Below are 13,491 nucleotides of genomic sequence, written 5' to 3'. Positions count from 1 at the left end.
CTTCAAACATCCACATGGCTCCCTTCCTCAACTGTAGTTTTCCTTCAGTGGTTTTCAACAAGGTCTTCTCTAAAGACTTCTACCCTTAAACTTATTTTTCCCACCAGTACTTACCATATATAACACCGTAATTACTTACTTGACTAGTTGTTAGTCTCCTTTCCTAATGCCTATTAAAACTTTAAGTTCCAAGAGAGCCAAGAGTTTTCTTTTTGGGCATTTTTATACACGTAGGCAGGGATCATTAAGCATTCAATATGTATGAGTTAAATGACTAAATAGCATACTGTAAAAATATTTTATAGTTTCAATGACATACCTGTGGTTCAATTCTTCTTCATCTTCAAATACTCCAAATGGTTTCATAGCATCAATTAATTTCTGTGTATAAATATGATCAATTTCTTTAGGACATGCCAAACTAATTGGAGAGGTAATTCCATAATGCTTTTGTTGACGCTGGCTGTCCAGCATAGTATTTCTGTTCAAGAAAAAAGAAAAAGAGGAAACAATTTTTAAAGTATTGTTTCATACCAATACACTAAACCTCTTAATCCACTTAGGTTATTTGAACTACCTTAAAAGTTTATTGAACATTACCAAAGAAGCCACTTTAAAAAAAAAGGAAAAGGTGGGTATTTGGTCTTTATGTAGGGCTTTTCACACAGCCTTCAGCTTTCATGGTTGTCTTTTCAAGCCCAAAGCAGTATGTGCTGGCATCAGGACAACTGTATCAACACCACTCAGTTCAAATGCAAAAAGCCTGAATGGGACCAGTGCCAGGGCTACCTCCACTATACCCTGCAGACCGAGTCAAGTACCATCTAGATTATAGTCTTTGGAAAACAGTCAAACACTTGAAAGACACTCTTGTAAAAACAACGGTTTTTGAACAAGTAAAGGAACAAAACAGTCCATCATAAAGTCCTTAGGACATACTCTAACCTTAAAAAGAAATCACAACTAGGCTAGTCCTTGGGAAATCTACACTAACAAACTTACCTTTTACTTGCATCAGAATTTATAGCTCTAATATTTTGTGACTAGTTAATATTCTCTTCATTTTAGATTGAAACTCATACATTTTCACACTGAATAATTGTTGAATTCTTTACACTAAATAGCAACATTTTAAAGAATACAATGACTCTTAATAGACCTTAACCAGTAGGAAATCACAATCTTGAATAAAGTACCACAGATTTCTGACTACATCTATGACTAAAAGATGTGAAGTAAACTTTGTTGCAAAAGTAACAATGAGCATATACTCTAACCTGATAACCACTTTTCTTCATACTTTCATAAAGAACTATTCATAACAGTAAGAATATCATCCCAAAATAAAAAACAGTCTTTTAACTTTAGTAAATTAGCCTTTTAAAAAATAACAGAGGAAGAAAAGAGGGAGGTTAATTAATGGGACAGCCACAGTCCCTCCATCCCTTCATTCAGAAAGCTGAAGCAGAAGAATCTGAGTTCAAAGCCTAGGCTACATAACAACACCTTTTCACCAAAAAAAGGTGTAATTGGACCCTAGGATTCCTTTCTTTTTTGAGATAGAGTCTCATTATGTATCTCTGACTGTCCTGAAACTCACTATGTAAACCAGGCTGGCCTCCAATTTAGAGATCCGCCTGCCTCTGCCCCATGGGGCTGGGATTAAAGGTGTGTGCCACTATGCATGGTTCTAGGATTAATTTCTAATATTCTATAACCCAGCAGGGCAACTGTGATTAATAATTAATTGCACTGTACATGTTTACATAATGATCAGCAAATGTAACAGACATGCCAATTACTTTAAATTGATCATTATATAAATTATGCACAAATGTGTCCATTTAAAAATTTAAACACCACAAAATACAACAGTGTTTAATTCTTTTTGCACTAACTGCTTAAAACATTGGCGTGGGGCTGGAGACACAGCTTAGTGTTTATCTAGCATGTGTAGGGCCCTGAGTTCCATCTCTGCACCAAAAACAAATGAAACAACAGTGCCTTATTATTAGTGAGTCTACAAACTAAGACATGTTCTTCAGCTGGAGAGTTTATTAGATAGGAAGAAAGAAAGGATAATATAGACGGTAAAACAGCTTAGCCAGGTTTGGTGGCACAGGGCTCAATCCCAGCAGTCCAGAGGTTGAAGCAGAAACAAGTTCATGGCCAGTCTGGGCTGCTCAAAACCTCATCTCAACAAACAGCCTATATACCTTTGAAATGACTTAATGAAAAATAAGGGAGTGTCAAAACCATCTTTAATTTCTCCCCCATTTCCATCTTGCTGTAGAACAAACAAAACTTCAATTAATTATTTCAAGTTGTATTTCTCCCTAAAGATCTGGGTTTCTTATATCTAAGAAAGATAAAGGTGTTTGGGTATGTTTGTGTATGATAAATACATGACACAGACAGATTCTCACACAATCAATCCCAACAACTCTTGAGAGGTAGGTCTCAATCTCTTCCCCACCTCTCCATTCTCCCCTTCATAAATTCTTCAGCTCTGACAATATAATTCCTTGTTGCACTTTACTTGAATCCTCAAAAAGTTGGCTACCTAGCAATCTACTGAGCTCCAAATTCAAAATCTAGGGTTCTGAACCTCTCTTGTGGGACAATGGGGAAGTAAACGACATACCCCCACATAACCTTCAACCTATCAACTTCACTTACAAAACTTTTACTGCAGGTACACAAGATATGTAAATAGAATGTTCACTGACAGTCTGTAAAAAAAAAAAAACCAAAACTTTTAAATAGCCTAAAATAGTCCTAAAAGGACTGCACTGGGGTGTATTTATAAATGGAATACATTAATTAATAAGAATTAATTAGAAATGAAAATAATAAGATAAAGGTCAGAGAGAACATGTTCTAAAGAATCAGGCTGCAGAGTAGTACCTGTGATGATACTTATAAACAGTTTAAAACAAGTACAATGGGTTATGGACACAAGAATATGTATTATTAACATTAAAAATGCAGCAACAATAACCCCCAAATTCAGTACTTTGGGGCCTTGGAAGAGCGACATGAACGGAATCAGAGCAGGGATAGGCGAGTCCTTCAGATGTATTGGAATGCTTGACTTCTTTTAAAGAAAGAAGATTAAAGAGGTAAGAACACACCCCGTGTTATTCTTTGGGAGAAATGGGTGGTGGCTACCCAAATGGGCTTTTTTTTGTGTGTGTGTTGTTTTTCTGTGCATTTTTCTGTATGTTTAAATCATTTCCTGATAAAGTGAAACGTAAGAAGCTCTAATAAATTCTTGGCAAGTACGGAAACGGCTTCTGACTTATCAAAGTGTGAGCAGGGGATCCAGCCCGGTAGACACTGTGGGTCTGTGGGAAGGAACGGGGCAGGGGGTTACCCCTTCTCGGAGAGCGAGCAACCCCAAACCTGCGGGCTGGGCTGGGTCATTCCCTCGGGAAGACCTGAAGACGGCGGGTCCAGCGGGGAGGAGGGGGAGGCAGAGGGATGGTATTTGCGCCAATGCAGACAGGAGCAGACGGGCTCGGACAGGGCTGGGGCAGCAGAGGGACCGACCGTTCTTCTCCTCAGCCACACGCGCCTCTCCCCCTCATCCTGGTCTGGGGGCGTCCTCAGGCGGGCGGCGGGGGGCTGCCGGCGGTCCCGAGTCCCCGCGGGGCGGCCAGGTGAGCCGCGGGGAGGGGAGGTGCCCTTGCCGAGCGGCGGGCAGCGGCAAGCAGCCGTCCCGGCCGGCTGCGCAGGGTGGGGGCGCGGGGCTGCAAGCTCGGGGCTGCCCACCTCGGGCACCTCTCTCCACCTCGCCCTCAACCGCCGCCCCCACTTACGCAGACATCTCTTTCATCGCTTCCTGCGTCTCCCTCCAGCGAGTGCCTTTCGCTCTGGGGTCCTGTTCTTGCCCTCTCTTCCTTCCTCTGTCCACTTCCCTCCGCTCGCTTGTAGCTCGCTTGCTCGCTCACTTCCCCACTCACTACGGCCGAGGCAGTCAACCGAGTAGTGAAAACACCACAAAACCGGCTCTATTTATGACAATACAGCGCGGCCGCCGCCAATATGGCGCTGCTTCCCAGGCTGCCTCTCGCCCTCTGCGGCCCCGCCCCTGGAGTCGCGGGCCCGCCCTCGGCCACGCCCCCAGCCTCGGGCTCCGGGCTCCGGGCTCCCGGCTCCCGGCTCCTGGGCACCTCAAGTGTGCGCTCCAGCTGCAAACGCATCTGTCAGAGCGTCGGGTCGTCCCTCTCCGTGGGACTGTCAATCCGGCCAAACCTCTAGGAAGATTATTTGTCAGTTTTTCCTTGTTTCTGCAACGAAAGCATCTAGAAAAGACCACCGCTTTCCCTAACACCGTTTTAACCCACATCTTTAAGTCATAGACGTAATCAGTACACGTTGCGAAGATTTTGTCGCCAGAGCGTCACACCCAAGAATGTGAGACTTTAACACAATCATTTCAGGGAAGAAAGCTTATAAATAAATTAGTCTAGCTTGTTCCCTTCCTCGCAGTGCCACATAAATCCAAGTCCCGATTTACGGCTTTTTAGCATTTAGCTGAGAGGCTGAACATTATTGCTACCAGTTAGCCAAAGGGTAAATCCAAGACATCCCCCCAACACACACACAAAATCTCACATTTTCCAATAGGAAAAATCATGTTCTTTGTGATTATGAGGATGAAAATGAGGGAGACAGTTACCAATTTTAAAATGATAAAGGATAAAAGTAATTTCAAACCATAAGTCTTTTTCCTCTGGAGTTAAGCCTGCTTGTTTGGGGAAAGTGACTCGGTCACAGGAAAGGAGGGATTATTCATTTATTGATTTAAAATATGTATTGAAAATCTGGTCTGTTGGTTTGTCATGCTCCAGTTTATTTCTGATGCATAAAAGACGTGTTATTTGACCTCATCAAGTTCAGAATTTCTCCAAAAGAAGGTGGAGAAAAACCAGATGTGAATGATATTTCTCTGCTGCAGAAGTATGTGTCACACACTGTAGAAACTAGATTCCCTACCTTAAAGAGTTTACTGTCTAGTGGATGAGAACAAATATACACAGACTATTGATGGGGTTCAGTTGTCATGAGGGGATCAAAAGAGGGCCACCTATACATGGTGGAAAAGTCACCAGTAGCTTCCTAAAAGAGGGGATGCTGTATAAATTAGCAGGATTTGAAGAGTAGAGATTTCAGTAGGTGATGAAGAGAAGACAAAATCTACACCGGAGGTATTGAGTGGTAGCTAGAGTGGGATTTGGCTCAAAGTAGACCCACGTTTGCTATTTGCTAGCTCTGTGACCTCTAGAACTTTAAAATAAATGTTTTGCTTAACCTTGGACTTTTTCTTCTTAAAAAAATTAATTACATTTATTTTAGCCTGCGTGTGGGAGTCAGAGGATAACTACCGGGAGTCTGTTCTCCCTTTCCACCATGTGGGTCTCAAGAATCAAAATCAGTTCCTTGGCTTTGGCAGTGAACATCTTTATCTACTGAGCCCTAATAATAGTCCCAACTTTAAACTTTTCAAAGTATTTTGATATGCATATCTAATAAGAACACTTTGCTACACAACCATAATATCACCACATTCAGTCACCATTGAGAGACTCAGGAGTGACATCCAAGCCTTGCGATTCTAAAAAGCCCCTCAGCCCTCTTTCCTTCATCTACTGTGACCAAGTGGCTTTGCTTGTTCTTCACTGAGAAAGGTGGAGGACACCTTCCAGCATCGCCTGCCTACACCTACAATTTATTGTCTCCTCAAAGAAGAAAGGTTGCCGTCTGTGGTTTAGTTTTATTCTGCTGCCCAGTTAATCCAGCACTGCATTTTAGCATAAATCCCTGGGTTTCTAGTGTAACATCTCTGTGGCTGGTGCAGCTGTAGTCAAGCCTCATAGCCACAGACTGTATCTTCAGAATCAACCAACCTCATAGTTAAAATGTTCTAGATAAAATTCTATCTATACAGAGGATGAACACATTTTTTCCTTTGTTATTTTCTAAACTAGGTTTTTGTTGTTGTTGTTGTTTCTGAGACAGGGTTTCTCTGTGTAGCCCTGGCTGTCCTGGATCTCTGTAGACCAGGCTGACCTTGAACTCAGAGAGATCTGCCTGCCTGTCTCTGCCTGCTGAGTGCTGGGATTAAAGTTATGTGCCACTATTGTTCAAGGTACTATAAATAATCTAGAGATTATTTAAAGTGTAGGAGGATGTCTATAGGTTGTATGCAATGTTAGACTTTTTTCTTGGTCATCATTTCCTATTTATACAGCATTTTACATTGCTTTAGGCATCATAATTAATCTATAGATAGTTTAAAATCTATGGGATGATGTTCGTAGGTTATATGCAATTGTAGTGTCATTTTATAGAAGGGACTTGAACCTGTTAGTGTTGGAACCAGTGAGAGACCCTGAAAGGAGCTCCTTTTACCTTAGGATACTAAGGGGACAGCTGTGCTTTGTTTACACAATTTGCAGCTTTTTTTTAAAGTCAAGTTGGTGCAGAGAAGGGAGCAGGACAGGTATCCATTTACTTCCCTGTACCTAGAATATACATAATTTGAACAATTCAAGAGCCTTTTGGTTTTGTTTTTTAGATGTACCTTTTCTTTTTCTTTTTCTTTTCTTCTTTTTTTTTGTTTTGTTTTGTTTTATTTTTCGAGACAGGGTTTCTCTGTGTAGCTTTGTGCCTTTCCTGGAACTCACTCTGTGACCCAGGCTGGCCTCCAACTCACAGAGATCCCCCTGGCTCTGCCTCCCAGAGTGCTGGGATTAAAGGCATGCGCCACCACCGCCCGGCTAGATGTACCTTTTCTATGTGTATGCATGTGTGTCTGTGTGAGGATACACACACACACACACACACACACACACACACACACACACACACACACACACGTGTGCGGGAGCCCTTGGGGAAAGCCTGGAGCCCTGGAATTGGAGTTCTAGGTGGTTGTGAACTGTCTGATGCAGATGCTAGGAATCCTTCTCTGACAGGTTGTGCTTTAAACCACTGAGCCGTCTCTCTTGCCTCCATTGATTAAAAAATATCTATAGAAAATAATGCAAATATGAAAAAATGAGAAGAAAATTGACTTATTATTTGTGTGTGTCCATGTGTGGTGTCTCTCCTTCCGACTTGAAGTTGGTTCCAGAAATAGAACTCAGGTTACCAGGCAAACACTTTTACCTGCTGTGGCATCTTGCCAGCCCTTAAAAGCCTGGTGTTTAAGACTTTCCTCTTGAAAGGATCTCCAATAACAAATCTTTGGGTTTGCATGGTCTACGCTTGTGAGGCGAGGTTCCAGGGGTCTCTGAATAATTTTTTTTAATTAAAAAAAACTTGCTAGCATCGGGCATAATTCCAGCACTTAGGAGGTAGAGGCAGGAGGATCAGGAGTTCCATGTCCTCCTTATTTACATAGTGTTCAAGGCCTACAGAACCAAATCTAGCTTCTTTAGCAGAGGCTTTACTCTCTAAGTTGAGGTGTGAGATGCAGCAAACAAACCAAGATAGCAATCAACAGCTTTCCAGGGAGAAGTCTTCAAGTTAGGGAATGCAGCATCCCCTCCACGTGCTTGGAAGGAGGGGGAAAGTCTTTACAGCAATTTAAAAACGTTCCCCCAGAACTCAGGGGATTGGCATATAACTTCAGGGGATGGGGGAAGGGGATTGATTTCTTGCTTCTCTCCAAATGAAAGCTGAGATTAATTATGGTGCTCACCTGTTCCTGGAAACAGGCTGGATAATGGCCGCTGCCTGTGCGCTGCCGGACAGCCCCAGCTCCACAGTTCTAAGTGAGCTCGCTTGCTTTGATCAATCCATTCTTTCTCAGCAGGCCTGAAATGGAGCCACAGGACACAGTGCTCGGTTTACAATCATGTTAATTTTGCTTTTTGTTTGTCTTTAGCAGTTGGAGATTAACCAGTAAAAAGGGGTTTAAATTTTCAACCAGCTTTCTACTACTCATTTGACACATTGTTGCTGGCGGGTTTCATCACTTCAACTTCCCTGACTCAATCAGGTACACAGTTGCTTCTTCTAACACAGGTTATATTGCAGAAAAAGACAAGCTTTAGAACTTCAGCTGCCGCTCTGGGTCCCACAAAAACTGTTTGGAAAATATGCCTTTGTTGGACTTTTCATACTATTTTAGCTAACATTTTAAATACACCAGACATTTCTGAAGTGTTTTACAAAGACTATTGATTGCTACGTCTATTTTACACAACCAGAGAATCAAATCAGCTTATATGTTGGTAGGGTGAAACTTTATTCAGAATTTAGAGTCCTGAAGCATGAGCTTGTTGCTGCTATTCCAACTCTGGACACAGTTTTCTGAACTGAAAGAAACAACATCCATTTTACTTTAGTAACAAAACCAGGCACGAGAGAGAGAGAGAGAGAGAGAGAGAGAGAGAGAGAGAGAGAGAGAACGAGAGAACTACAGCCAATTCCCTGATGAACATAGATGCAAAAATCCTTAATAAAATACTTGCAAACTGAGTACAGGTGTTTTTCGAAAAGATCATTTATCGTGATCAAGTTGGCTTTATCTCTGAGATTCAGGGATGGTTCAACACATGGGGACCATTACAGGAATCCACAACTGGTCAAAATGCAGAACTGACGGGGAGTGGGTGGGGGGTGACCAACATTTGTAACACAATCCCGATACCCAAGGCTCAGGGAACATAGTGGATAGATGTAAGATCCAGAGGGCCAGGATGTCTGCTGTGCGGTGTGTCTTCTGTATATGACAGGGAAGTGGACCCTATGAAATCTAAAAAACATGGCCACCTAAACAAGACCTGCATATTGACAATACCAGTTGATGTGCCAACTGGTGAGGGAAATCACACAAGGCCCTGCCTAGATGAAGAACTACAGGAACATTTCATTTTAATTTGGGTCTTCTTTCTTTCTTTAAACCAGTTTAGTCAAAAGTGTGTCAATTTTTTTTATTTTTATTTTTTGAGATCGAAGTTGTGCACTACCATACCAGGTAAACTACAGGAAATTAATGGCTGCTCAGAGAGGGAAATGTCTTCCCAGGGATGAGCCTCTTAATATGTTATCAATCCCAAGTGGTCATCTCTAGACACATATACATATGAACAACATTAAATGGACTCAGCAGCCTATATATAATAATACTTAAAGAAGGAGAGGTTGGGGCTGGAGAGATGGCTCAGGGGTTAAGAGCACTGGCTACTCTTCCAAAGGACCAGGGTTCAATTCCCAGCACTCACATGGCAGTTCACAGCTGTCTATAACTCCGGATTCAGGAGATCTGGCACCCTCACACAGACCTACATGTAAGCAAAAACACCAATGCACATAAAATATAAATAAATAAATAAGGAGAGGTTGAGCTGGGTATGGTGGCACAAGCATTTAATCCCAGGATCCAGGAGGCAAAAGCAGGCAGAGTTCTGAGTTCCAGACCATCCTGCTCTACATAGTGAGTTCCAGGACAGACAGAGCTACAGAAAGAGACTGTCTCAAAAATCAAAAACAAAACAAAACCCAAAAATAATGACAAAGAAGAGACTGAACTTGAGAGGGAGTAGGGCAGATATGGAAGAAATTGGAGGGGAAGAAGGAGGGGTGGAAATGATGTAAACACAATGCTTATGTGTGATGGTTTGACTAGGCATGGCCACCATTGGCTCATAGATTTGAATGCTTGGTCATTAGGGAGTGGCACTACTTTGCAGGGATTAGGAGGTGTGCTCTTTTTGGAGGAGGTGTGTCACTGGGGGTGGCTTTGAGGTCTCAGAAGCTCAAGTCAGGCCCAGAGTCTCTCTTCCTGCTGCCTGTGCATCCAGATGTAGAACTCTCTACTGTTTCTCCAGCACCTTGTCTGCCTGCATGACATCATGCCTACCACCAAAGCAATAGTGGACTGAACCTCTGAACTGTAAGCCAGCTCCAATGAAATGTTTTCCTTTATAGGGTTGCCATGGTCATGGTGTCTCTTCACAACAATATGAAACCCTAACTAGGACGCTCATGCATGAAACTCTTTTTTAAAAGTTTTTTAAAGAAATAAAGTAAAACTTTAAGGACAAAAGAAGTTATACCACTGAAGATTTGGGGATCCTGGCTTCTTCTCTTTGCTTAATGGCAAAAAGTCTCACCTAACACATGTTCCCACTATCATGCAGTGTTTTGTCACAGGTTAAAAGCAATAAGGCCGCTGGGCGGTGGTGGTGCACGCCTTTAATCCCAGCACTCGGGAGGCAGAGCCAGGTGGCTCTCTGTGAGTTCGAGGCCAGTCTGGGCTACAGAGCAAGTTCCAGGAAAGACACCAAAATTACACAGAGAAACCCTGTCTCGAAAAACCAAAAGCGAAACCAAAAAAAAAAAAAAAAAAAAAAAAAAAAGCAATAAGGCCAAGCAGCTACCAATCAAAAACTCTAGCTACGATCAAAAATTCTGAAACTGTAAGCCAGAATGAATCTTCCCTCCTCATAACTGTCCTTCTCAGGTGTATGTCATGGTGACAGAAAGCTGAGGGATGCAATCAATATCAGAACCCGTGTTTATAGATGCTACCCTTTACTGTTGCTGCTTGAGGAACCGCTTCTCCCTCAACACTCTGCCAGCTCCTCACAGTCCCGGGTTCAAGAAGCCCTCACCACAGGACATTCCAGGCGTGAGGAGGAAACGTCATCTTGGTTTACTGGTAGGCAGGTGCATTTTTGAGTTTTCCAGTTATCTCAAGTGTGTCATGGCTTTTCTGACTATCTCCAGCCTTGGTGATAGATGACACCCATTTCTTAAGTCTACCCAAACTTTCCCCTTACCTTCCCCAGGTCTAGGAAGGGTATCTGAGAGGTGGTCTTAGGAGCAGGTTTGAGGGTCCCAAGAGTAGGACTATACATGGAAAATGAAGAGTGAGCACTACATCGTGGGGATGAGACAGAAAGGGAGCTTTGGGGCTGAATTTCTTGGTGCAAGTGTAATGGTAGAGCAGCAAGCTAGCCGTGGTACTTGTGAGTTGCTGCTGAAGGGAGACAAAGGTGGCCACGTTGTTTAGTTATGGGATATGTTCTGAGATGTTCATTATCGTGTGATTTCATCACATGGCACCAGAGTGTATTTACACACACTGAAAGACTCCACAGCACTAGATGACGTAGAAGTAGGAAGCCTTTGAGAGAACGCAGTCTCATCTAAACAGAGTGGAGCCTCATCAGGGACTCTGGGTAGAACTGTCTAGTTGGGCAGCTCTGGGGTTATTGACTCACAGAAAAAGCCGTGATAAAGGAGTTATTTTTTCTAGACTATTCACTGTTGGGACGATGTGTTATATAACCATAGTGTCTGGAAAAGAAAGAGAGACCTGGAAAGCAAATCTGACTGCAACCTGGGCCGTGATTATGCTGGACCACAGTTGAGGTGAAAAACTTGTCATTTGCTACAATATTTTTAAAGTAAGAGTATTCATCTAGCAGGTAGACATGACTAAGTTATGTTTATCTAAGAAATCCAAGACTGGATCAACAGTGACAGGTTTATAAATGTAATTAAGTATGTGTGTAGAATAAAAGGAACATATCAGCTTGGTAGATGCAGAGGTGATTAATAAGCTTGGATGTATAGCCATGATACTGAAGACAGCCAGTGTCCAGGGACAGAGAATACTTTTCATAAAAATTGATTCTACAAAGAAAAAATTGTAGAAAATATACTAAATAGTAAATTATCAAAACCTTTCTCCTTAAATCTGGGAATGAGATGAGGATATCCACTATTGTCATGAGGGTTTAATATTGTCCTAGCAAGAAAACAAAATGTACAAGGCTTGAAACATAAAACATAAAAAAGGAATGAAATTTTTTTTTTTTTTGGTTTTTCGAGACAGGGGTTCTCTGTGTAGCTTTGGAGCCTGTCCTGGAACTCACTCTGTAGCCCAGACTGGCCTCGAACTCACAGAGATCCTCCTGCCTCTGCCTCCCGAGTGCTGGGATTAAAGGCGTGCGCCGCTGCCGCCCAGCGAAATTTTTTTAAATGGCTTTTTATTTAATTGCTTAACTTTTGTTTTGTTTTGTTTTGTTTTGTTTTGTTTTGTTTTGTTTTTCAAGACAGGCTTTCTCGGTGTAGTTTTGGTGCCTGTCCTGGATCTCGCTCCGTAGCCCAGGCTGGCCTCGAATTTACAGAGATCCGCCTGGCTCTGCCTCCCGATCTGGGATTAAAGGCTTGCACCACTGCTGACCGGCGAAAATTTGTTTTTTCTTATTTGTTTTCAAGACAAGGTTTCTCTATGCATCCCTGGCTGTCCTAGAACTCACTCTGTAGACCAGGCTGGCAAAAATATTTTTTAAATAGTTAAAACACTAAAATAATAATAATTAAAACACCTAGCCAGATTGATGTTAATATATTATAATCAATTTGATTTCTATATACTATTAAAAACCAAACATGAAACTTAAAACATACTACTACTAAGTTTGATATGAAAAAATATCATTAACATGTCATTAAAGAAAAAGAAGGTCTGCCAGACATAGTGCCTCTGCATTATTCAGAGTTCTCTAAAGAAAGAACGGAGTACATGGAGTAAGGGGGATTTATTAGATTGGCTTACTGGATGCAATCTGGGTAGTCCAACTCCTGGCTCACTGTGGAGAGGCGGAGAACCTGGTGCAGTCCACAAAGCTGGATGTCTCAGCAGTCCAAATCCGGACCTCAGGACCTGGAGGACTCCTGGGAAGCTGGTCTTCAAACCCTGCTGGAATCCCAGAGAAGTTGCTTCTGATATCTGTGAAGGAACTCTCTAGCAAGAGAACACGGAAGCAAAAGTGTCCTCATGAGACCTTTTATCAGCACTGCTGTGAGAAGTCCCGCCCACACCCAGGGTGGGCCTTCAATCCTCAAAGATCTCTCATAGGAGTCCTACTAGCTTGTGGGTTAGTTTTCAGTGGGTGCAATCAATTGGACAACCAAGATCAGCTATCAGAACACTCACCCGTAATCCCGTAAGCAGGAGGCTCAACACAAGTTTCAGACCTAGCCTGTCATATATATAGAATTAGACCTGTCGCAAAAGGCAAAACCAAACAACCTCAGAACATTTCAAATTAGACAAATAAACAGCTTTGTAGCTGAGAAGCCTGGAAGATCTTACCACCTTAACCAAATTATTAAAATCAACATTACTAGCCTAAAATAGCAGCATACACCTTGTAATCCCACCACTCCAGAGGCCGAGGGAGGGGCATTGAGAGTTGGAGGCTAGGCTGGGCTGCATAGCTTCATAGCTCATTGAGCTGGGTGGTGGAGGAGCACGCCTTTAATCCCAGCATTCAGGAGGCAGAGGCAGGCAGATCTCTGTGAGTTCGAGGACAGCCTGGTCTACAGAGCAAGTTCCAGGACAGCCAGAGTTACACAGAGAAACCCTGTCTTGAAAAAAAAAATGGCATTAACTGCAAAGGGAAAATTTGACGTTATCAAAATTGACGTACCAGGCACCAAGAAATGCATAACCCCAGC

At 42.4% G+C, this 13,491-nt stretch overlaps 1 protein-coding gene across 1 annotated transcript in view; it reads right to left on the bottom strand.

Moving 5' to 3' along the window:
* Positions 1–4,064, bottom strand: part of Papolg (poly(A) polymerase gamma) — a 32,693-nt gene extending 28,629 nt beyond the window's left edge. The window contains exons 1-2 of the mRNA XM_052734650.1: positions 3,822–4,064; positions 320–481 (exon numbers count right to left, since the gene is read on the bottom strand). Coding sequence (XP_052590610.1) covers positions 320–481; positions 3,822–3,838 — 179 coding nt within the window. The 5' untranslated portion in view covers positions 3,839–4,064. The remainder of the gene's footprint in view (positions 1–319; positions 482–3,821) is intronic.
* Positions 4,065–13,491: the final 9,427 nt, after the last annotated feature.

The sequence above is a fragment of the Peromyscus californicus genome, unplaced genomic scaffold (assembly GCF_007827085.1).
Source record: "Peromyscus californicus insignis strain IS unplaced genomic scaffold, ASM782708v3 Scaffold_13__1_contigs__length_99412109, whole genome shotgun sequence".
Classification (NCBI taxonomy): Eukaryota; Metazoa; Chordata; class Mammalia; order Rodentia; family Cricetidae; genus Peromyscus; species Peromyscus californicus.
The sequence above is the reverse complement of the archived record's forward strand: the minus strand, read 5'-3'. Positions and strand labels throughout refer to the sequence as shown.